This window comes from Staurois parvus, unplaced genomic scaffold, assembly GCF_062004578.1.
Source record: "Staurois parvus isolate SC_StPar_1 unplaced genomic scaffold, SC_StPar_1.0 ptg000187l, whole genome shotgun sequence".
In the NCBI taxonomy this organism is placed as follows: Eukaryota; Metazoa; Chordata; class Amphibia; order Anura; family Ranidae; genus Staurois; species Staurois parvus.
In genome coordinates this window covers 7,845,315-7,871,485 of record NW_028317983.1, presented here as the reverse complement: position 1 = coordinate 7,871,485, position 26,171 = coordinate 7,845,315, and the positions used below count along the sequence as shown (strand labels likewise).

The 26,171-nt window shown below is 44.2% G+C and overlaps 2 protein-coding genes across 3 annotated transcripts in view; one reads left to right on the top strand and one right to left on the bottom strand.

The window, feature by feature from the left end:
• The window catches only part of MTBP (MDM2 binding protein), a 104,493-nt gene extending 93,734 nt beyond the window's left edge, over positions 1 to 10,759 (bottom strand). The window contains exons 1-3 of one of the 2 annotated variants that reach the window (XM_089677544.1): positions 10,426 to 10,759; positions 7,769 to 7,840; positions 470 to 543 (exon numbers count right to left, since the gene is read on the bottom strand). In XM_089677544.1, coding sequence (XP_089533670.1) covers positions 470 to 543; positions 7,769 to 7,840; positions 10,426 to 10,504 — 225 coding nt within the window. In that variant the 5' untranslated portion in view covers positions 10,505 to 10,759. The remainder of the gene's footprint in view (positions 1 to 469; positions 544 to 7,768; positions 7,841 to 10,425) is intronic. The other variant, XM_089677543.1, reaches the window with a different exon arrangement.
• A 267-nt stretch (positions 10,760 to 11,026) lies between these two features.
• Positions 11,027 to 26,171, top strand: part of MRPL13 (mitochondrial ribosomal protein L13) — a 110,953-nt gene continuing 95,808 nt past the window's right edge. Inside the window, exons 1-2 of the mRNA XM_089677545.1 lie at positions 11,027 to 11,182; positions 18,579 to 18,702. Of these exons, the coding sequence (XP_089533671.1) occupies positions 11,156 to 11,182; positions 18,579 to 18,702 (151 nt within the window). The 5' untranslated portion in view covers positions 11,027 to 11,155. The remainder of the gene's footprint in view (positions 11,183 to 18,578; positions 18,703 to 26,171) is intronic.

The following is a 26,171-nucleotide window of genomic DNA, read 5'->3' as shown; positions in this document are numbered from 1 at the left end:
ACCCAGAAGTACCGGATTTTTCATGTGGTTGCCAGCATTGAACAGATCAGTGAGTGAGTGCAGGAAAAGGGAGTAAACATGCTTGGGAGGGGGAACTGGAGCAAACATGTTGATTTGCCATGAATAAAAGTGGAAGTAGTAGATGTGCTTGCAGAGAAGCAAACAGCCATAATAGGCAGGACGGAGGGAGGGTGACACCAGTACAGTTACATTTACCTAGCAGTCCAATGAACAGACAGGCCATGACATTAGGTCTGCAGAAATACAAATCTCTGAAAGTGTCATCCTCCTCGTGTACAGCAGGAAGAGAAGGAAATGCAACAGTATGTACATTACTTTACACATCTTTGGAGACTTTAAACAGCTCCTATATACATGTTCAAACTCTGTGTTTAGCTGGAGTTACCCTTTACCTACACTATCTTCATGATCTTTCATCCATACAGTTGGTAACACCAGCATTTCTTACCTGGAAGGAGCCAAAGGCAACCTGAAGAGCAAAGAACCATTTTCTTCCTCCTGGGTCTCCAGACAGAGAACAAGCTGAAAAGATAGAATAAGAAGATAGAAATGTCCAAGCTTATTATAATTGAACTGTTACAATGGCCGGGGATATACAATATCATCTAGTGCCACCTCAGTGCTCACAGAACTCTCACCTCAGAGCACATGGAAATGCGCTTAATGATATCAAGTACGCAAAAGGATTCTTCACTTTTTCAATCCACAGCCATGTGATAGTAATCAAACAACTTTGAGCTTTCAATAGATTGTCAAACCAGAGCCAGGGATCGGTCCCTTTAACCTCTAGCCTACAGGGCACTTATACCCCCTTCCTGTCCAGGCCAATTTCCAGCTTTCAGCGCTGTCACACTTTGAATGACAATTGCGTGGTCGTGCAACACTGTACCCATATGAAATTTTATTCATTTTTTTGTGACAAATAGAGCTTTGTTGTGGTGGTATTTAATCACCTCTGGGGTTTTTTATTTTTTCTTAAACCAAAAACCACTGAAAATTTTGAAAAAAAAAAACCTTTTTTTCTTAGTTTTTGTTATAAAATTTTGTAAATAAGTGATTTTTCTCCTTCACTGATGTGCGCTAATGAGGCTGCACTGATGGACACTGATAGGTGGCTCTGATTAGGAGGAACTGGTAGGTGGCACTGATGGGCATTGACAGTCATCACTGATGGGCACTGAAAGGCAGCACTGATACATGGCACTGATAGGCGGCACTGATAGGCAGCTCAGATGGGCACTGATATGTGGCATTGATGTGCACTGGTAGGCACTGATATGTGGCATTGATGTGCACTGGTAGGCACTGATATGTGGCATTGATGTGGCACTGACACAAGGCACTGATGGACAGTGACAGGTGGCACTGCTGGGGCTACACTGATCATCAGTGCCCCGATGATCAGTGAACATGTCCCCTCTGTGGAAAGCCGAATACCGGCTCTCCTCTCCTCTGTCAGTGTGACAGCTCGAGAGGAGAGAAATGCCGATAACCGGCATTTCCCTGTTTACATGAGATCAGCTGTGATTGGACACAGCTGATCACATGACCGAGCCAACATTTTCGGCTCTTTCCGCGATTGGTGATCCGCTATGTCAGAGGGGCACTCCCTGAGCCGCGCATGCGCGGGGAGAATGGGAGGACGTCATATGATGTCCTCCCAGAACAAGAGAACCACCTTGCATCCGTCATATTACTATATGGCAGGTGGGAGGTGGTTAAGAGTGATGGAGGTCACACATTCCTATCCCTAAAAGGGAACAAAGGACACTCTAATTGTTGGTTCTGGACAGACATGAATAGTAATTTCAGCTGACAAGTGAAGCCTGCATCTGATGATTTTATTCATTTACTACATGTGAGTGTATTACTGCTTAATATATTTTTATATTCGTAGATACTGCACCATGGGAGTATCCTTTGTTCCCTTTTAAGGATAGGAATGTGTGACCTCCATCACCCTTAAAGGGACCGATCCCTGGCTCTGGTTTGACAATCTATTGAAAGCTCAAAGTTGTTTGATTACTATCACATGGCTGTGGATTGAAAGAGAGAAGAATCCTTTTGCCTATTTGATATCATTAAGTGCATTTCTATGTGCTCTGAGGTGAGAGTTCTGTGAGCACTGAGGTGGCACTATACGTTATGTGCACGATTTTACTTGATGGTGTTTGGGATATCAGCACAAGAAGAAAACACATGAATTATGGAAGAATCTTTATTACAAATTGATTGATTTTACATATGTGGACTCATTATGGACATTTTATTCAACTATGTCACTCTTATTTTTTGTACCTATTATTTAGCAGAGCTACATCACTTATTTTTAATTTATTTTACTATTGTGGGAACACAATTTGATGTTAGCAGCAGCCACTATCATCACACTATTTTAATTTTCCTTTCTGCTTGTGTGCATTTTGTTGTGTGTTTTTTCTTCTTCTCTCTCATAATTATTGAGGTAGCGCAGGGGTTTCACTCCTATATACAATATTATCACTGCAGGTAACATGTAGAAGTGGTGGATTTTATTTGGCTGTGAAAAATGTCAGAATCCACAATTAGATATGTAGGTTTCACATTGCTGGGATAACACACAAACAATTCCACTACAATCTCACAGTTTATAAAGTGTACAATCAGAATAGATCCATTTCAGATAAAGTGGAGGTATAGGCAGATTGTTTTTTGTTCCCTAAAAGACCTCACACCTAACCAATGTGGGTTATACTTTTGTTCTGTAAACACTAAACCTCCCAGTTCCTCTAGGCTGTAGTAGCGGCACTTTAAAAAAGTCCTGGATTCTTTCTTGGATACACAGAATATAACTGGATACTAACATTTATAGGTAATGTTGATCCAGGGAATATCTGATTGCCTCTGGGGGGATCAGGAAGGAATTGTTTTCCCAGCAGGAGCAAATTGGATCCTGCTTTGCTGGGTTTTTTTGCCTTCCTCTGGATCAACTGTGGGTATAGGATTATAACTTTTTTTTTAATGGTTGAACTGGATGGACTCCGCGAGGATGTCTGGTGACGAAACGCGTAGGGCGGAGCTTGTGGCTGTGACATCACGACATTCCCTGAGCTGTCGGTGTCCATGGATGCCGGAGGAGGCTGGGTTCGTTTGATGCTGAGAACGCTGTTTTGTGCTGGTGTTGGCTTAGACACCGCTGATTGTGAGTGTAAAGGTTGATTTTAAATAAAAAATTGTTTTTAACGATACTTCACCATGAGCTTTTCCTCTCTTGACTTCCGAGTACCATTCTGAGCATATGAAGAGGCAGGGACCATACGGAATTACTCCACATTGCTGATTATTCTCCTACAGAGTATTGCGCCCAGAGCACAAAGCGCTTACGTTGATTTATAACTTGATCAGCATATTGCTCTGGTGAGTTCATTTAATTTATCTGGTGCTAGATTATTGCACGGTGAATTTGGTTGGACACAGAGATACTAATTTGAAAGTTAAAATCGTTTAAGACACAAAGAAAAATATTTTTTATTGGTGTTTGGACTTTTTTTTTTTTGGCACATACTATATATATATATATATATATATATATATATATATATATATATATATATATATATATATATATATATATATATATATATATACATACATATACACACACACATATATATATATACATATATACATATACACACACACATATATATACACATACACACACACATTTATTTTCACAGTTTGGACACTATTAATTATTTTTATTATTAATATGATTATATATTGCGGATATATTTATAACTGGAATGTTAATATGAGCGCAAACCTGTTTTCTCAGATTACAGTGTGCCAGAAGCTGTGAGGTATGTCAAAGTGTTGTTGGGCATATTGTAACTGGGCTTTTTTTTGTGGCATTGGCACAGTAAAGGCTTCTTTCTTGCATCTTGACTGTCAGGCTCCGCCCAACGGGATCTCTAGTGGTCCACAGCACGGGGTTTCCCAGGACGCGGAGTCTAGGTCCCAGTCTGCCTTTTCACCAGAGCCCCTGATGTTGGGGATGGACTTGGTGCAAGACTGGAACCAGGTCGCGCCCCTGGGCACCCCCGGCGGTGGTAGAGGGGTCCCGCTGAGGGTGTGTGCCCGGGATGAGCCTGCTGTGAAGGGGATGACAGGTCCCGATCTGAGCGGGATGGATGGAGGACTGCTAGGAGTGAGCGAGGTCAGACTAGCCGGGTCGGTAACAGTGGGGACAGGTGCGGTACAAAGCAGCAGGCAAAGAGTAGTCAGGTCACACGCCGGGTTCAGTAACAGAGGGTCCAAAATAACAGAAACTACAGGCAGAAGAATGGTCAGGGACGAGCCGGGGTCAGAGCAGGAGAGGGTCAGCATAAATCAGAACAGGCAGAGTTTGGCAACAAGGAAACGTACTACAGGAACAAGACCTTGCGGCAACTTGGAGATGCACAGGGCAGGTTTAAATAGAGCGCCCTGTTCTCCCATTGGTGCGGCCACGATCGCTAGTGCGCATGCGCGGCCGCGATCGCCGAGGACTCTGTGCTCGCCGGCTCGGACGGATCGGCAATCTGCACATGCGCGCACCACCGAGCGCCCGGGATCCCTGACATTGACAATGCAGCTCATTTTTGTTCAAGTATCTTCGTACTGTGTTCCTTGAAACAGCCATACTGTCTTTTTCCAAAGGAGCCTGTATTTCTTCTGAGGTTATCTGTGGGGTTTTCTTTGTATCCTGGAACCATTCTTCTGGTAGTTGTGACTGCAAACATTTTTGTTCTACCTGACCTTGGCATGGTATCAAGAGATCCCCAAACTTTCCACTTCTTAATAAGTGATTGAACAGTACTGACTTGCATATTCAAGGATTTGGATATCTTTTTCCATCTTTAGAAAAGTTCCATTACCTTGTTATTCAGGTCTTTTGACAGTTCTCTTCTGCTCCCCATGGCTCAGTATCTAGCCTGCTCAGTGCATCCACGTGAGCGCTAACAAACCCATTGACTATTTATACGCAGACACAAACTGCAATTTAAAAATCCACAGATGTGGGAAATTAATATTTATTTGCCATTTTAGCTTGTGTGTCACCTTGTATGTCTGTACCAAGGCCAAACATTCCAGGGGATGGAAACTTTTGATCAGGGCCATTGGGGGGTTCCTGTTATCATTAGGATATAAAAAAGGAGCCAAAAGAAATATGTGATAAATGCCTTTATATGATCCCCAGCCTTAAATACAAGACAGTTTTTTGGCACGATCAGTTACATTTTCAATATCAATGCCAAATTTTCATGATTTCTGCCAGGGTATGCAAACGTTTGAGCACAATTGTATGTGTAACATTGGCTTCTACAGGTTAATATTAACCACTTGTCCTCCAGAGGATTTACCCCCCCTCCTGACCAGGCCATTTTTTGGGTTATGGCGCTGAGTTACTTTAACTGACAATTGCGTGGTCATGCAGCGCCGCACCCAAATGAAAGTTACGTCCTTTTATTCCCACGAATTGAGCTTTCTTTGGATCGAATTTGATCGCCTGTGCGTTTTTTATTTTTTGCAGTATAAGCAAAAAAAAGATGGACAATTTTGAGAAAAAACTATATTTTAGACTTTGCTATTAAACACGTCCAGTAAAAAATGAAAAAAAAAAAAAAAATCAAATTCCGTCATAAATTTAGGCCAAAATTTATTCTGCGATGTATTCTCCTGGGAACTTTCACCAGAACTAGTAGTGTCCCCATGGGAAGATTTTTTTTTTTTACTTTCACTCTCAATGAGAAAGGTAAACAGGACAAATGGAGAAGGTGAATCTCCTTAACAAGGGCACAGACAGCAATAAAAGCTGACAGGGGTTCTAGCCCCTCTCTCCTCTGTCCAAAAAAAAAAAAAAAAATGCTTTTAGGTATACTAAAAAGAAGTGAGAAATAAAATGGGACATAAGTGTACCCTTTCTTTAAAAGAATTTTCCTTTTTTCCTGTGGCGATGACAACTCAGTTTTGGCAATAAAGGTGAGAGAGAGAAAAACAAAATCTCTCTTCTGTGGGTACACAGTCAGCAATAGCAATCTGACAGGGGTTCTGTCCCCTCACAATGCTATCAAAATTATATTTAAACAAAAAATGGATTTACGAGTTACATTATTCCTCAAACTTTCAATTATGCAACTGTAAAGAAAATCTTTTGTTCACGTGCAGCCAGGGGGGCAGTAAAACCAGGCAGCTGAGCAGCAGTTTTACTAATGACCTCTTCCCCATCCTCAACCGCCCACCTGAACAATGACATGCAGCCACTCATGGCTGTACAAATGCAGCAGCAAAAATTAACCACTTGACCTCCAGAGGATTTACCCCCCCTTCCTGACCAGGCCATTTTTTGCATTACGGCAATGCGTTATTTTAACTGCCAATTGCGCGGTCATGCAATGCTGCACCCAAATTAAACGTATGTCCTTTTTTTCCCACAAATTGAGCTTTCTTTTAGTGGTATTTGATCGCCTGTGTGGCTTTTACTTTTTGCGCTATTAAAAAGAAAAAAAAAAAAAAAAGGGCTGACAATTTTGAGAAAAAAAACACTATTTTTTACTTTTTGCTATTAAACACGTCCAGTAAAAAAAAAAAAAAAAATCAAATTTCATCATAAATTTAGGCCAAAATATATTCTGCTACATGTCTTTGCTAAAAGAAAAAAATCTCAATACGTGTAAATGAATTTGTTTACGTGAAAGTTACAGCATTTACAAATGGCGGCATATATAATGGTTTTTTGTTTTTTTTTAATTATTTTTACTAGTAATGGCGGTGATCAGCGGCTTATAGCGGAACTGCGACGGGCATTCTGACTGACACTGAAGGGGAAACTGACTTGGTGTCATTGACATCCCCAGTGACACCAATAGAGTGATCAGTGCTAATAAAAAGCACTGACACTGTACTAATGGCACTGGGCAGGAAGGGGTTAACATCTGGGGCGATCAAAGTGTTAACTGTGTGCTGTTTTACTATAAGCTGTGTCTGTGTGCTTTATTGTAAGTACACTGTGCTGTTTGAAACCATTCAAAGCAGTGTGCATGAGCTGACAGGTAGGAGAACTGTCTTGCTTACAAATAGTTCTCCCCCCTTGTTGGAGATGCTCAGCAATCACTGGGCGCCATGAGTAATCACCGGCCGGGACCCTACCCAGAAATGCAAAATCATATATTATATTATATATATATATATATATATATATATATATATATATATATATATATATATATATATATATATGCGATTTTGCTCACCTGTGCCACCCTGTAGCAGTATTTCGGTTATAGGGCGGACGGGAAACGGTTGAACAGCATGCCACTTTCGGTGGGTTTTGTTGCCCCTGAACGCAAATAATGCCGGTATTTGGGACTGCCCTGCAACTGCATGCAATGCAAGCGCTTGCGGCAAAGGTTAAATCAGGCGACATATCACCTAACACCGCCTGTCAAACACTGCTGAAAAGTGATCTGACCATGGATCACTATTCAGTGGAGCAGCAGTCTTTGTTGCATGTCTGGATCAGCCCTATCTGTGACCGGTTATTTCATACACATTACACCTGAACCAACCACAGAACACGTAGTAGAGAGATCCATGGAATTTACAGGACAGGCTGTACAGGGACAACTTACCTGGTTCAAGAAGTAGCTGGCAGAGTTTTCCATTGGATGCATGTTGAGAATCCTAACACATGTCGGATGAAAGGCTGTGAAGGAAAGTGACTTACCTGGGAAGGTGTCTGTGTGTTTGATGTTGTAGTCTTTCAGCTGAGTATAAACATCCTGCACGTCTGCTAAGCCTGCAAAGGAGAAAAAGTGATGGAAATGAAACCAGTAACCAGAGGGGGCCACAGTTACTGATCGCAATGCCTGGAAATACGGCTTGTCAGGGTGACCCATGGCTTCATTCATTTTTCACTTTACAGGTTGCATGAATGCCATTGGGAAGTACCACAGGCAGAGGACAGCCAGGCAAATAGTAGTAGGAGAGGTAAATTAAAGACAGGTCTTGTACAGGCTCCTCTCCTGTACTGAAATGGCGTACTAGGATTTCACTGCACACTGTGAGCTTCTCACAAACTGCATTAGAAGCCACAGCAAGTCAGATAGAGAATGGCATCCACCCATCAACGCATTCTGATATTTACAGAGCTCCTCCTAAGTGCCAGCCCACTACTTGTACCAGGGCTGAGGGCTCTTGAGAGGAATATCAAACAGGGTGCCGTGATATTCTCAGGAAACTATGTATAGCACCCTGCCAGCCATGATCAGTCTGCATTGCCTATAGAAGAACAGAGCCAATAGTGACATCACTGAGACTAAAAGAAGGTCTGTAATAAAAAATGGAAAGGATTTTAGAATGTGGAAGACTAATGGAAGGTGGAAGATGAATGATTGGCAAAAGATGGATGGATATATGATTGGCAAAAGATGGATGGATATATGATTGGCAAAAGATGGATGTATGACTGGCAAAAGATGGATGGATGATAGCAGCCCGAGGTGGAGAGGAGACAAAGGAAGCTGAATTGTTGAATTAGGAACTGTGTCTCCGGCCTGGCTGTGTGCTGTGGTAGGTGTAAGGTGGTCAGTGTGGGTGTAGGGGTGGTAGGTTTGGGTGTAGGGGTGGTAGGTGTGGGTGTAGGGGTAGGTGCAAGATGTGGGTGTAGGGTGGTAGGTATAAGGTGGTAGGTGTAGCTGGTAGGGTGGTGTAGGTGGATGATTGGCAAAAGATGGATGGTAAGGTGGTGTAGGTGGCAAAAGATGGATGGTAAGGTGGTGTAGGTGGTAGGTGTAGCTGGTAGGTGTCAGGTGGTAGGTGTAAGTGGTAGCTGGTAGGGGTAAGGTGTAGGTGGTAGGTGTAGCTGGTAGGGGTAAGGTGTAGGTGGTAGGTGTAGCTGGTAGGGGTAAGATGTAGGTGGTAGGTGTAGCTGGTAGGGGTAAGGTGGTAGGTGTAAGGTGGAGCTGGTGGGTGTAAGATGTAGGTGTGTAAGGTGGTAGGCGTGGAAGGTGTAGCTGGTGAGGGTAGGTGTAAGGTGGTAGGTGTAGGGTGTAGGGGTAGGTGTGTAAGGTGGTAGGTGTAGCTGGTGAGGGTAGGTATAAGGTGGTGGGGGTAGGTATAAGGTGGTGGGGGTAGGTATAAGGTGGTGGGGGTAGGTATAAGGTGGTGGGGGTAGCTAGTAAGGTATAAGGTGGTGGGTGTAAGTGATAGGTGTAAGGTGGTGTAAGGTGTAGCTGGTGAGGGTAGGTGTACGGTGGTAGGTGTAAGGTAGAGGTGGTGGGTGTAAGGGGGTAGGTGTAAGGTAGAGGTGGTGGGTGTAAGGGGGTAGGTGTGTAAGGTGGTGTAGCAGGTGGGGGTAGGTGTAAGGTGGTAGGTGTAAGGTAGAGGTGGTGGGTGTAAGGGGGTAGGTGTAAGGTAGAGGTGGTGGGTGTAAGGGGGTAGGTGTGTAAGGTGGTGTAGCAGGTGAGGGTAGGTGTAAGGTGGTAGGTGTAAGGTAGAGGTGGTGGGTGTAAGGGGGTAGGTGTGTAAGGTGGTGTAGCAGGTGAGGGTAGGTGTAAGGTATAGGTGGTGGGTGTAAGGGGGTAGGTGTGTAAGGTGGTGTAGCAGGTGGGGGTAGGTGTAAGGTGGTAGGTGTAAGGTAGAGGTGGTGGGTGTAAGGGGGTAGGTGTGTAAGGTGGTGTAGCAGGTGGGGGTAGGTGTAAGGTGGTAGGGGTAGCTGGTAAGGTATAGGTGTGCACGTGACAGAACCCGCTGCAGTCACAAGTCGTCCAGCATTGATATGACACATTTAGCAGTTTGCCATAAAGGAGAAGTTCCCCGTTTTTAGGATGGACTGTTCCTGAAGCTGCTCCCCAATCCCCCCCCCCCACTGATCCCCCCCACCAATGAGGGGAGGAGCTCCCCGTAGCAGCTGTCATTTTTGTAAGCCGCCGCACTCATTCAGAACTGTGAAGGAACTATAAGTCCCAGCAGCTTTTGTGGCAGTCATCTTGTTGTTCTCTATGAAGTAGCGTGGCACTGTGGTCATTCATGGGGTCTTCCTATCAGGTGATCTCGGCTCGCCCGTACAGGATGTGCGATCATACAGACACACTGCCAGTCTGCGGGGTCCTGCGTGGCACCTGTGATCTGCTGATTGCTGATACAATAAAAAGGGGCATTTATTTATTTCTGTCGTAGGTGATCATATCTTTACGTCTGGCTGTGATGTGTAGGCTGCCAGAGGCTATAGAACCCTGGAAATGCTAGTTGCCTGGCTGCATGAAATTCTGGAGTCAGGATCAGCATGCTTGGTCCCAGGTTGACTTTGCTTGGCAGCCAGGCAGCTGGCATTTCCAGGACAGGCCTGCATCTCTCATATTCAGGCAGTAGGCTGTGTGGTACCTGCGGGTAGGGTCTGCTGCTGTTCCCGGGCTCCTTCCGTCCTCCTCTGCCAGCTGACGAGCAGCACATAGTGCTCCATACACCCGGAGAGCCCTCTTCACCACACCGGGAACCGGAAGTTCCCCTCTCAGGTCGAACACACACAGCCCAGAATCCGGGAAAATCAAATCGCCGCGCCAGTGATGTACTTCCGCCCAACTGTCAGCTGCTAAGACCTTCCCCCGGCAACATGTCCCCGGACAGAAAGTTCCTCCAGCACACTGTCACAGCGATGTAGTCAGCGGGGATTTAGTGTGAGATTACCATGTTATCCTTACACACTCGTGGAGGTAAAATAGACACTTTGAAGTCAGAAACAACTTGTAGGCGAAAGTCCGACTTTTCTGAGAAACAACCAGTCACCGAACTTCCGAGAAAGTGACCCCAATTTGCTTGTTGAAATGGATAGCGAACTCCATTTTGTTGAAGACTAAATGCTGTTTATGCCTACGGAAAAAAATCAGGATAAATGTCTTCGCTGCTGGATACACGAGTACGCCCCGATAGGTCTCGTGTTATGCGTGTTCTAAAGAAATAGCTACGGCCATTTTGTCGTAGACCTAGTGGAACGGTAATCTATGGATTAGACTCACCAAAAATGTCTCCGCAGATGGAGACATAAAATACTAGGAGTCGGTCTCTGGTGAATATAGTGTCCTGCCTGGCTGTGTGTCATGGTGACCTCCATGTGATGGCGAGTTACAGCAGAGCTGCCCAGGTAATGATGTCTGTCAGCGATCAGAGCCCTCAGATGGCATTTATAACAAAGTGATGGGCAAGGGCAGCTTTCTAGCCATTTATATTGGTATTGGATCACTAAAAGCAATGGGCTAAGGCAACCTAAGGGTGGTCACACACTGTATGATCTGCTTTAGATCCACCAAGGAGTATGTATGGAAAATGTGGGTGTATTTACCTCCCTGGGAGCCTCAGGTACTGCATCCCCCCCGCCAATAGAAATTCATGGTTGGTACCCGTGTAAACGCACAACGCACGCCCCTGTCATAGGCAGCCATTGATTTCTATGGTAGGTCGGTGTATGTGTGGCTCGCAGGTGGGGAAATACACTGAATGTTATGTTGTCTGACCCCAGGCACGTACACGAGGCCTGCATGGACCCTGCTGGTCGCCGATCTGGGAATTCCGGCAGTGTGTGCGCAGTGACACCGCATGCGTGGCTCGTTATAGTATAACAGTGGCTAAATGGTTGGCACTTCCGCCTGGCAGTACTAGATTTGTTGGTTCAAATCCCAACCGTGGCACCACCTGTTTGCATGTTCTCCCTGTGCCTGTGTGGGTTTCCTCCGGGTCCTCCAATTTCCTTCCACACTCCAAATACATGCTGGTAGGTGAATTGGATCCTGTGTAAATTGGCCCTAGTATGTGTATGTATGAATGTGAGTTAGGGACCTTAGATTGTACGCCCCTTGAGGGTTAGGGACTGATGTGAATGTACAATATATATGTAAAGTGCTGTGTAAATTGATGGCGCTATATAAGTACCTGAAATTAAAAAAAAAGCCGTTTTTTTTTAGTTTTGGACGGAGTGAAGATAGTTTCAATCCCCTGTCAGTTTTTATTGCTGTCTGTGGCCCCCCATTAGGGAGATTCACCCTCTCTATTTATCCTGTTTACTGTTATCATTGAAAGAAAATCCTAAATTTTCGGTTGTCTCCAGAACAGGAATAGAAAGGAAATCTTCCAATGTTGACACTAGTTCTGGGATTCCCACGCTTTGGAGGGATTTCCTCTCACTTCCTGTTTTGGCTGAGAGACAGAAAGTGAAGGGAAATCTCCCCGAAGGAACACAGCACAAAAATCTGACGGGTTATAACCAGGGCATTTTTTTCAGCGGCAACACAGTTCTGGCACCTCCAGTACTGGATGTATATAATAGCAAGGAGTACTGGGGTATGCTGGATGGTAGCGTATTTCAGCATTAGGCTCCATGCACACGGGGTGTTTTGATAACTCTGGTAACGTTAGCTGTGTAAAGTCATGGTTAAAATGTGAGTTTTTCAGCTTTTTGTAGCATTTTTGCTTGAGCGGCATTTCCCTGCGTTTGCGTTTTTAGCTGTTTTTTTTTTTGGTCAAAAACACCATTTTGTGGCATTTTACTGCGTTTTTACAGCTAAAAAGCTCCTCTAGAAACCCACTAGTCCTGGGTTTTTTTTTCCAGCCAAAAAAATGTTGACTACAGTCTGTGTGCATGGACACATAGGATAACATGCTGGGGGGCTGTAGAAAAAAATGTCAAAAGCCAAAAAGAGCCGCTGTAAAAACATCCAGTGTGTATGAGGACTGAGCTCTCATGCACACTTGGCGTTTTTATTACGCTGGTAACGTTAGCTGTGTAAAGTCACGTTAAACTTGAGTTTTTCAGCTTTTTTTAGCGTTTTTGCATTCGCGTTTAGCGGTGTTTTTCCACAATTAGCAGCGTTTTCCGTGTTTGCATTCTTTAGAGGTTTTTTTTTTTTTACCAAAAAAAAAATTTTGGGGGGTCAAAAAACCCTCCAAAAACGGCAGTTTGTGGCGTTTTTCAGCGTTCGAGCATTTTTACAACTAAAAAACTTCTAGAAACCCACTAGTTCTGGGGGGGTTTTTTCCAGCCAAAAAACATCCCTGCCAAAAAAATGTTGATTACAGTTTATGTGTACACATAGAATAACATGAGTTTTTCAGCTTTTTGTAGCGTTTTTGCATTAGCGTTACCGGCGTTTTTCCGTGTTTGCTTTTTTTAACCAAATAAACTCCAAAAATGCCAGTTTGCGGCATTTTGCGGTGTTCTGACGCGTTTTTCTGCGTTAGAGCGTTTTTACAGCTAAGAAACTTCTTGAAACCCACTAGTCCTGGGGTTTTTTTTCTAGCCAAAAAACGTCGCTGCCAAAAAATGTTGATTACAGTTTGTGGGCAGCACAGTGGCTAAATGGTTAGCACTTCCGCCTGGCAGTCGTTGATTCGAATCCCAGCCACGGCACCACCTACCTGGAGTTTGCATGTTCTCCCTGTTCCTGTGTGGGTTTCCTCCGGGTACTCCGGTTTCCTCCCACACTCCAAAGACATGCTGGTAGGTGAATTGACTCCTGTCTAAATTGTCCCTAATATGTGTATGTATGAATGTAAGTTAGGGAACGTAAATTGTACACCCCTTGAGGGATAGGGACTGATGTGAATGTACAATATATATGTAAAGTGCTGCGTAAATTGATGGCGCTATATAAGTACCTGAAATAAATGTGTGCACATAGAATAACACGCTGGGGAGTTTACTGGCTATAGAAAAAAAACATCAAAAGCCAAAAACAGCCGCTGTAAAAACGTCCAGTGTGCATGAGTGTTAGAACTCTTAGAAACCCACTAGTTCCTAATTTGTCCCCCTTGCTACTGTACAGCGCTGAGAATACCCTTTGGCGCTATATAAATACTGTATAATAATAATTCAATTTTTTTATCAAGCCAGAAAACACCCCAGCCAAAAACCGCTGATTAAAGTCTATGTGTGCATGGACTCTTGCCTGTCAAACCGAGACCTCCAGCGCTGCTCTGTGATCGATCAGGCGGGTCCCAGGCACTTCCATTTTCGCCCGATCTTCCAGGTTCAGTCTTTGGCCGTGATGAAGTCACTCCCGCACATGCGCATGGGAGTCACAGCGCAGTGGCACAGATCAGGGGGCGTAAATATTCACTGCGCTGCGCATGCGTGGCTCAGTGTGCAGCACGGCTGACGGGCAGGAGGATGCATTTATAACAGAAGAGACCAATCTGGGCTCTTCTGTTATACATACCCCGTCTGTCAGCAACAATGTGGACTTTGCCACCACTTTAAAGGATAAGTTCACCTTTGGGAACATGTTGCATGTTCCACCTGTTTTTAGGGTGGAACATGTAACATGTTCCCATAGCCGCAGCTGCGCCTGCCACCCCCCTCCCTCTGACAGATAGCATGGGCAGAAGTCTCCCCGTACTATCTGTCAGATTTGAAAATGTGCGCCGCGTCATTCATTCATAGAGTTCTGTGAACGAGTATCTACAAGCCCTGGCAGCCTTAGCGGCTATGGGCTTGTAGTTTTCAATGAACTACCACCATGTTGTGGAGCGCCCTGGTAGTTCATTAAGCCCGAGTTCGCACTGATGCGGAATTCACAGCGTTTTCTGTCTGAATTCCACACTGCATCAGAATCGCACCCCGTTCATGCGAACCACTGCGGGTGTGTATGTTAATTTAATAGCACCCTGAAGTCGGTCCGCAAAACACGGTGCGATGTGCAGAATCGGATCACATAGGTGTGAATACCCATGCGATCTGATTCTAGTGTGGACCAAAAAAAGGGTCCTGCACCTTTTGGGTGTGCTGTGATTAGAACCATGCAAAATGTATAGCTCCAATTGCACTGCACACAATTCGCATGTGATTTGCACGGAATGCGGTGCGGTTCCTGTACAAATCGCATGCAGTGTACCGAACCACATATATGTGAACCCAGGCTAAAACTTCTTGCCAGAATATCTGCTTGACCGTATATCCCGTACGGCAGGCATAAATTCTGACAGGTCTGCAGGAGACCTGCATGGCACCAGAGATCTACTGATCGCTGGTGCAGTGCTTTCTAGGCTCCTTTCGACAAAATTAATAAATGCACGTTTTTTTTATCTACACAAAAATGGGCATTAATTATTTTTGTCCAAAAGGTGAACTTATCCTTTGAAATTAAACTGAATGAACTCTGATTTCAGCACATTGGCATGGATTGCTAGATTGGAATATCTACAAAAGTGCTCATTTGCTATTGGATGTGCTATAATTAGCAAGCTAAACAAAAAATATTTCAGCAGTCCTATACTTGTGTAAAGTACCACAATGCATATAAATTAAGAACCAGGAGGACTGCGCATAAATCTAATCATGTGCATATACAACATACCTGAAAAAAAATCCCAAACTGGTGAAGGTGCTCGTGCTCAGTTTAACTGGTTCCCAACCCTGCTATAGCCGAACGATGGCTACAGTGTGGTTGTGTAATCCTGGGATGACGTCCATGGACGTCATTCCAGGACATGCCTCCAGCGGTGCACACCAGGCCCCATCGGTGATCGCTGTGTCCTACGAACACAACTGATCATGTGGTATGGTAAACAGCTGATCATGGCGGCTTTTTACCATGTAATCAGCTGTGTCCAATGGCACAGCAGATCTCCGGGTAAATACAGTTGCCAGTTATCATCTGCACTTTCCTCATTCTGTCATAGTGTGAGGAAAGTACTGCCGAGAACCGGCAATTGTTAGCGAAGGGATCGGCACTGACGATTAGTGCCCAGCAATGCCACCCACCTGTGCCCTTCAGTGCTGCCTATCCATGCCAATCACTGCTGCCTATCAGTGCAGCCTCATCAATGAACATCACTGAAGGAGAAAAATTACCCCAAATTACATCACCGACCTAATATCCAAGTACCGCCCAGCACGCACACTCCGCTCCTCACCTCACAAGACCTCCTTCTCTCTAGTTCCCTGGTCTCCTCCTCCCATGCCCGCCTCCAGGACTTCTCCAGGGTGTCACCCATCCTCTGGAACTCCCTGCCCAAACCCATCAGATTATCACCTACTCTCCTCTCCTTTAGGCGCACCCTGAAAACCCATCTCTTCAGGGAAGCCTACCCCACCCCCTGCTAACTTGCCAACCTCCTCCACTCTTCCTACCACTCCATCCCCCACAGCTATCTCCTCCTGTGCTACCATCCCCTCCCTCCTAGATTGTAAGCTCGAAAGAGCAGGGCCCTCGATCCCCTCATGTTTTGCATTGTATTGTTGTTGTTCTGTCACATGTTCTGTCTCCCTGTACAGTGCTGAGTGAACTATTGGCGCTTTATAAATACTGTATAATAATAATAATATTTGCAAAATTTTATAATAGATACAAAGAAAAACTTTTTGTTTTTCAAATTTTTTTGCTCTTTTTTTGTTTATAGCACAAAAAAAATAAAACACCTAGTGGCGTGTAAATACCACCAAAAGAAAGCTTTATTTGTGTGAAAAAAATAATTTCATATGGGTGCAGTGTTGCATGACTGTGCAATTGTCATTCAAAGTGTGACAGCGCTGAAAGCTGAAAATTGGCCTGGGCAGGAAGGGGGTATAAGTGCCCAGTAGGCAAGTGGTTAATAGCAATATCTTGAATCATCAGTCATCTCAAGAGTTCCACAGTGCTTGACAGAGTGCCCCACATGGACTATCACTCACCCTTAGCCATTGACTCTCTATCTCTAGAATGGTCTATAACCCTTTAGGGACAATTCCCAATGAGCCAGTTGTCTCCAAATCTCCACAAGTTGGAATGGACATCACCATGAAAAAAGGAAAAAAAAGAGGATATCCCATAGTGTAAAACTGTCTGGTAGTTTTATTGGGGGTAAATCTGTTAAAACTCACAAGCAAAGTGCCTGTGCCCAGCACCCTGTGTACTCAGCCTTGTTACTCCTAATACATGGAAGCCGCTGTGCTAAACACTCCTCAGAGCAGCGTGCGTTCCGCAGGGTGGAAGTGATGTCGGCGGAAGTTGCATCATCAAACCTCGACGCGTTTCGATCAAAGATTGTCTTCAGGAAGTGCAAGGTCCGCCATTTTGGTGATGGTATTTTTTACCATTTATTTTTTGTAATTTTTAATATTTATGTATTGTAAGTTGAGCTGTTTCCCCTTTAAAGGGATGGACTCTGCAAATTATGATGGAAGGTTTATATAGTATATTATTGTACAATATTACATGTGTATGGCATAGTAATGTCAGCAGAAGTAGTATGAAGCCCATTAATGTGTAACACCAAATGTACGCAGCAATGTTGCGGTTTGCATATACCAAATTAATATTCGGTTGAAGGGTATAAATACCATCACCAAAATGGCAGATCTTGCTCTTACTGAAGACGATCTTTGATCGAAACGCGTTGAGATTTTGATGGCCCCACTTCCGTCCTGTGAAACGCACTCCACTCTGAGGAGCGAACAAACTACCAGACAGTTTTACACTATGGGATATCCTATTTTTTTCCTTTTTTTTTTTCATGGTGATGTCTATTTCAACTTGCGGAGATTTGGAGACAACTGGCTCATTGGGAATTGTCCCTAAAGCATTATAGACCATTCTAGAGATAGATGGTCATTGGCTAAGGGTGAGAGTCCATGTGGGGCACTCTGTCAAGCACTGTGGAGCACTCTTGAGATGATTGATGAATCAAGATATTGCAATTAACCACTTGCCTACCAGGCACTTATACCCCCTTCCTTAGCAGGCCAGCTTTCAGCGCTGTCGCACTTTGAATGACAATTGTGTGGTCATGCAACGCTGTACCCTTATGAAATTTGTATAATTTTTTTTCACACAAATAGAGCTTTCTTTTGGTGGTATTTACTCACCTCTGGGTGTTTTATTTTTTGCGCTATAAACAAAAAGAGCAAACAATTTGAAAAAAAAAAGTTTTTCTTTGTTTCTATTATAAAAAATGATGGGGCGGCACTGCTGGATGGCACAGGTGGGTGGCACTGCTGGACACAGGTGGGCGGCACTGGTGGGTGGCACTGCTGGGCACCGATCATCAGGGCACTGATGATTGGTGCCGATCCCTCCTCTGACAACTGCCGGTTCTCGGCAGTACTTTCCTCGCGCATGGACAACGTGAGGAAAGTGCAGCTGATAACCTGCTATTTCATTTCCCGGTGATCAGTGTCTCATTGGACATGGCTGATCCCGTGGTAAAAGGCCGCTGTGATTGGCCTTTTACCATACCACGTGATCAGCTGTGTCCGTAGGACACAGCGATCACAGAGATCACTGAGGGCGTGCAGGAGAGCGCGTTCTGGGAGGACGTCATATGACGCCCTCCCAGAACTGGCAGGCCGCAGTGAAGTCGTCATTCGGCTATCTACAGTCAGTAAGTGGTTAAACTGAGCACGAGCACCTTCACCAATTTGGGATTTTTTTTAGTTATGTTGTATATATGCACATGAGTATATTTCTGCGCGGTCCTCCTGGTTTTTAATTTAGATTGGAATATTAACTCACTAATTGACTTATTGCCTGGAGTTGTATTTTAATATATATTGTTTTTCCTGTATCTAGCAATGGGCCACATTCTCCCGGGTATGGTATATTATCGATGCCAGGATGCAGCCTCCGGGAAAGATTGCATCGCTGTGCTCCACCCACCTTCAGGGGTTACACAAACCGGTCTACCACTCTCTGAGTAAGTGTACTGGAGAGTAATGCCATGTATATGTTCTGTATGGTAATGCCATGTATATGTTCTGTATAGTAATGCCATGTATATGTCCTGTATAGTAATGCCATGTATATGTTCTGTATAGTAATGCCATGTATATGTTCTGTATAGTAATGCCATGTATATGTTCTGTATAGTAATGCCATGTATATGTTCTGTATGGTAATGCCATGTATATTGTGACGGGAGTGACTTATGGGGGTGGGGGGACCCCTTTCTCAGCTCCTCCTTTTCCTCTTATGTCTAAGGCACCTGGTGCCTGTTAGGGGTACAGGGTGAAATGTTCTAATATTGGTGTGGGGATTGTTCATTGTTCTCTGCCATGCGGCTGCATCCCATTGTTCTAGCAAACTATTATGGGATGTAATGTTTGTGTATTGGTGTGCGGGTTGTCCATTGCCATGTGCTGCATCCCATTGTTCTACTGTGTGTCTTGGTTTGGTGGGGGGTGTTTCCGGCAGCCCTTCCCCCCCTGATGGGACGGCCTGCTGATGTGTTTCCTGTTACTGGTTGTATTTCCCCGCCCTGTGTATATATCTTGTGTTTGTGTTAAAATAAAGCAGTTGACTTTCTGTCTTAAGATAGTCTGGTGCTGTATATTTCCTGTATGGTCAGCGGTGGGGTCCGTGGATAATGTTCGGACAGAGAAGCGGGAGTCTAACGGAAATACCCTAGCGCAGTCTGTGTCCGTTTCCGTAACATATATGTTCCGTAACATATATAGTAATGCCATGTATATGTCATGTGTAGTAATGCCATGTATATGTCATGTGTAGTAATGCCATGTATATGTCATGTGTAGTAATGCCATGTATATGTCATGTGTAGTAATGCCATGTATATGTCATGTGTAGTAATGCCATGTATATGTCATGTGTAGTAATGCCATGTATATGTCATGTGTAGTAATGCTATAAAGTAGTGAATGTTGTCTTCTGTAATGTGACCTGATTAGGGGCTCATTCACATTGCTCTGTGAGCATTCACATATGTTTCTTGGGGCATTGCTGTGCTTTGTGCTATGGCCAATTTTATTTCCTGTCAACCCTAAAGCAGTATTAAACCCAAAAGCAAACACTTTATTATATTGCAGCTTACCATTTCTTAGATGTGATGGCTGCATTAGTTTTCTTCTTAGGCTTTCTTTCTTCTATTTTCATCTGTTGATCCAGCTAGAAAGTCTGTTGTTTTTCAACAGAAAAGCTCTCTTGCAGTTACAGAGATGAGACAAACCATTTAACACTGACGGGTGCTTACAATGATAAGATTTTATTTATTTATGTAAACTTTTTATCCCAAAAGAAAAAAAAAACTGTTTCCTATAACTGATTATAAAGTGCTGGAGTTTAGCTTCCATTTGTTAGTGTATCCAAATCTGCTAGTATCTCTAACACTCCTCCTTCCCCAGACTGACAATGCTGCTGTTCAAATGTGCCCCCCTGTGCTCCTTCATCCAGAGTTATGTCTCACTAATACTGGAGGTCTGTTACTGGCTGGATCACCAGGTGAAAACAGGGAACAAAGCCTAAGAAAAGAAAACTGATGCAGCCGCCACATCTAAGGATTGATAAGCTGAATACTACATTTTTGGGTTTAATACAGTGAAGAAGAATTCCAGGTGTAGATATTTTATACACGGTCACACTGATCCAGCTTGGACAAATGTAACTGTATATGGCATACCTGGCCCATTTCTCTGGAAGCTGGAAATCACTGAAGTGGACGCCATTACTCCAGTGATCTTCATGTCTTGTGCTCAGCAGCTGCCCTGCTGCATTCTGAACACAGGAGGTTGGCTGCTTGAGGAGGGCGCCATTCAGAGAATGCTATTCATTCTCTGACTGCAAAGTGTTCTATAATTGGACAAAGCAGAGAGGCAGGGCAGTGGTGTCATGCTCCCCACCTCATCCAGTCACTAAACACTTTGCATTCATTCAGTGAATGCAAAGCATTCTCTAAATGGTGCCTGTGCTGAGCAGCCGACCTCCTGTGTTCAGAATACATCAGGCTAGCTGCTCAGCACAAGACCCTGAAGCATGTGGAGACCACTGGAGTAGTAGATTTTCAAGCTGGCAGGGGGATCGACCAGGTATGGTGTATACAGAGATACGTTGCCCCAAGCTTGACCAGTGTAATTATGTATAAGATATCCACACCTGGAATTCTTATTTGCAGAGTATTTCCACCATTGCAGCCAACCTGTATCCCTGCAGTCAGCAAATCTGATGCTCCCAGCTGATTGGAGAGCTGAAGCTTTGATTCAACAAGGGGTGTGTTGGACCACTGCGGAGATACCTGCAGAGAGTAAGTGTCCGATGGCAGGGGACAGGCTTTTCTGCCCAAGCTGTAGCTGCTATCTAAATAAAACCATATAATAGACTTTGAACACTTTTTTTTTTTTTTCTTTTTAAACATCTAGAATGTATTTAGGTGATTAGGGGTTGATCCCTCAATGGTGTAGAGATGTCAGATTTTCTGCTTGAGTTCTGCAAGGGCACAATGAAATCAATTGTTCTCTATGTGCCCTGTTCACACCACAACACTGGTATCACGTGCAGATTTTTTTCTGCGTAGAAATGTATAAAACTCATTGAGGCACACATGAAAACTGATGTCTCTGCAAGTGAAATTTGCGCATCAATTTCCATCAGTTTTTCTGCACGTATGGTGTGAACGAGGCCTTAAACTGAAAGTTCAGTTGGGCTTTAAGCGGTGAGAAATTCCATTCCTGGCCAGTTCTTTCTGATGTTATTTATAACTCCTTATGTCCTTGCTTTATATAGCACTAAATGTTGGTGCAATATAACTCGTATATATTAACTTGGCAATCGTGTGTCTTGTAGCACTTTTTTCTCATCAAATAAAATACCAATAAGATGGGCAGCACAGTAGCTAAATGGTTAGCACTTCCGCCTGGCAGTACTCGGGTCGTTGGTTCGAATCCCAACCCCAGCACCACCTGCCTGGAGTTTGCATGTTCTCCCTGTGCCTTCTTGGGTTTCCTTCGGGTACTCCGGTTTCCTCCCACACTCCAAAGACATGCTGGTAGGTGAATTGGCTCCTGACTAAATTGGCCCTGGTATATGTATGTATGAATGTGAGTTAGGGACCTTAGACTGTACGCCCCTTGAGGGTTAGGGACTGATGTGAATGTACAATATATATGTAAAGCGCTGTGTAAAAGTGACGGCGCTATATAAGTACCTGAAATAAATATAAAAAAAAAAAATTAAAAATAAGTGCTACATTACAGACGTTTTTGTAAAGTTGTTTTTTTTTTTTTACCAAAACAACAAATACAGTATGTTATACTTACCGTCCCTGTGCCTCCTCTTCTGGGGTCCCCCGTCCGCGGCTCTTCCTCTTCAGTGTCTGCCACTATAGCAATCTGCTTGCTATGGGGGCACACTCCTGAGTCGAGCTGTGTGCACCCATTGACAGACACAGCACGGCTCCCTGTTCACAGGATTTGACTGACAGCATCAGAATGCAATGGCTCTCAATGCTGCCTCTGTGTCCTATGAGGAGAGGAGCACAGACCAGAGCCGCTGCAGATACAGGAATGTCAAGAACAGCCTGGCCCAAACTCTAGGGCCTCAATGCTTATAAAGATGTAGAACTTGGTGTGGACATAGTGGGGTGGGCATATTGTATCCATGGGGTCCAAGTCCTTAGAAATTTTTCTTGTGTATCAAGAAGGATGGTAGTTATTTTGCATGCGGCTGCAGACTTCTGTAAGATGGACAAGCTGCTTTTTCCAGGTTCTTGCTATGGATTATTTGACCACCAGTAAGATGTACAGTGGGGAAAATATTTATTGGAATGGAAGAAAGAGATTCTGTGGTCAGGTGTCTTTTCTGCACGTAATGAGTTGTCATTAGGAGAACCTTCTTACATTGACAGGACTGATCTGTGTACATATCTGTGTTCATGAGCAAATAGCCAATCTGCGGGAGCCAGAATTATTGTTGGTTGTTGGGGAACAAATACTTATTTTACTCTCTGAACTGCAACTCAGTTTATATTATTTGTATCGTGTTTGTTCTGGATTTTTGGTTGCTATTCTGTCTCTATCATTTAAAATACACCTATGATAAAAATGATAGCCCCTTCAATTCTTTGTACATAGACAAACTTACAACATCTGCATTGATCAAATAATGATTATTTTCCCCTCTGTACGTTGCTAGTTTAAACCGAGACCTCGTGAGGCCTGATGGCTTTAAATGTAATAAGACATACCATGGATCTCTAGTAAATGGATAACTTAGTAAGGATTGTAGAAGTTAAAGCGGAGTTCCACCTGAGAAAAAAAAAAGTCAGCAGCTACAAATACTGAAGCTGCTGACTTTTAAAATACAGACACTCACCTGTCCCTCGGTACAGCAATGTCCTCACCACCGCTGGTTTCACCGGCCGTCTTCTCTCCATGGCGCCGGCATCTTCAGTGTGGGCACCCGGCTGTGACAGCTTGTGCCTTCACAGCCGGGTGCCCACCGCACATGCGCGAGAAGCGCTGCTCTTCCTGAATGGCCCCGTAGTCTTCTAGGACCTGTCACGTGTCTCACAAGACTACGGGTAGAGAGGGGGGGATTACAACTTTCACTTCCGATCGCCTAGGCGATCGTGGCGGAAGTGGGAGCAGGTACCTGTCAAATTCTGGTACCCGCTGCTTAATGGTGCCAATCCTTAATGGGGAGCGGGGGACAAAGGCTTAAAGCGGAACTTCCCTTTTTGTGTGGAGCTTCGCTTTAAGGACTTTTGTCCAGAGCCTAGAGAGCATGGGGCACGCCAACCATGTATTGAGGGCATCCCCTGGGACAGAGCAGGAGAAGCATGGATAGAAGTCCTGCCATAGTCCTAAAAGGCGATACAAACATGGGTGTCTTTTTTTTTTTCTTTTTTTTTTTTCATTTTGGTTGTCATGGGATCCTGTTTTGTGGTGGGTGGTTTTTTGTTTTGTTTTTTTTTCCACCTACATGGCTGAAGGGCATACAAAGCAGTCTTTTCTTACAAGTAACATACAATATAATTTATTTCTGTTGAAGATACACATGTGGGAAGCTGTAGCTAAACTGTATCAATTTTTTTTTTTTGCCATATGAAAACGTGATGACAAGATCTGTACCACTAAATACTATAGTATAGAACTCCCCACAAATTTGAGGTTCTAGAAAATCTACCTATGACATAACCATGTGATCAGATTCCAGATTGCTTTTTTTCGCATTACCACTTTTTTACCAGCAGTGGGCACTGCTGTCTCGCGAAACAGGCAACCTGCCTCCAGTGGTACATCTGTTGTGGGATGGGGAGAAAAATCGGTGAATTACAGTCTACACCCAAGTACAGATGTAAACCCTAATGCAGGCCATAGACGGCTCGAACACCGGGCTTTTTTTCGTCCAATAAATGAAAAATCGGTCGTTCGTTAAACCGACGTTTCCACCAACGATTACGAAAATCGGCCGACCAAGTCATAAAGTTCACCCCATATAACAGGCAAAACTTCTGTTCCTTCCAGGTCACAGCTCATGCGCATATTTTTTTCGTAAAAACGATCATACGATTTGACCGTCATTGACGCGAAAATTGGTCGTTTTCCACAAATTTTCCAACATGACCGATAATCCAGAAGTGGAAAAAAACGCGAAAACCGGCCGACCACTTAACCCACTAACAGTGCGAAAATCGTCTGATCAATCTTTCGGACGAAAAATCGGCCGATTTTTCGAACCGTCTATGGCCAGCAGTAGTCTAGGTTCACGCCAGTGTGGTTTCCGCTGTGTTTTGCAGAAACGCACAGCAGTCGATTTAACATGATTTCCTATGGGACAGTTTTACATCTCCACGTTTTCACCCGGTGTGTGTGTTTTTTTTGGAAGGGGTCAGGGACTTTTTTAAATGCAAAACGTTGAGTTTTTGATTCTATAGACTTCAGTGGAGATGCTGCAGAAAAGCCTGTAGTGCGTTTTTTGATGCGTTTTATTCTGCCCAGCAACAAGTTGAAAAAAAAAAAAGCAATCAACTCTGTCTTAGGAAGGACTGTATCAGGCTAATTTCCCCTCTGTCTTCTTGGGCTCACCTTCCGCTTTTGTGGTTCCAAAGAATTAATGCGATCCGTATGACTTCTCTCCCAAAGTTATTAGATGTTTTGGGTTTTACTGTACTGTGTAAAGGACTGTATCCCTTGCACTGGGGCTGTACTGGTGCTGCAAGGGTTTACTAGAGGAGAAGAGAAACACTTTTACTCCCCTACAGGTGGCGCTCCACTGTGCTTCAGCAGTGGACTGTGTCTCAGCATCCTCACATCCCATGCAGGGCTATGGACACTGCATAGGTCTTGATAATGTCAGGACCTTAGACCACTGGAGCTTGGGGGAGAAGACGATGCAGTACGTGGTCTAGCAGTACGGAGGATCAGGTACATAAATCTTCTTTTCTGTGTCCGCTAGACCTAAATGAGCAATTAACCCTTTCTGCGTGGCTGCAGCCCCACTGAGTTGAATAACTTGAAAGTTTCCAGGGGCTGGGCAGTAAGGTTTTGGTTTTTAAAGTACCAAACATGTTTTCAAATGACATAGTATATGCAGGGCTTTTTTTCTCAAAGAATAGATGCAGGTACTCCCCCCCCCCCCCCCCCCTTCCAAGTCACCCCTTGTCTCTATCCTCTTCCCACCTCTGAGCAACGTCCTTTGGTTCCACCCCCACCCACAACCCAGTAACATCCCTTATACAGAACCAAGTATCATTTTGCCATGCTAAGTAATTTGTATGGAATTTGGTAATAACAAGAAAGGCAGTAAAATACCCCCCCCCAGCACTGATAGATCCACCGTATCACCAATAGACCCCCCATCAACATCGGTAGATCTCCCTGGAGCCAGCAACAATAGACCCCTCCCTCAACAGGAGATTCTTCTTCTTCCAAGTAACAACTGACCCCCCCCCCCAGCAACTATAGACCTACTCACCACAATAGATCTCCAGGAGCCAGGAACAATAGACCCCTCCCTCAACAGGAGATGCTTCTTCTTCCAAGTAACAACTGACCCCCCCCAGCAACTATAGACCTACTCACCACAATAGATCTCCAGGAGCCAGCAACAATAGACCCCTCCCTCAACAGGAGATTCTTCTTCTTCCAAGTAACAACTGACCCCCCCAGCAACTATAGACCTACTTACCACAATAGATCTCCAGCAGCCAGCAACAATAGACCCTCCAGCAGACCTCAGCAGCTCTTGCTATTACATCCTTTCAGTGCTGGAGGTGCCAGAACTACGTTCCCCCACATTCCCTCTGAAAGCCCCGAGTATATGATATTTTAGTAATGATTGGGTTTGCACGTGAAAAGTTTATAATAATGAAAAGTAACGTGTTCACCAATGTTCCCAAACTTTATTCAATAATTCTGTTCCCCATCGTCCAGC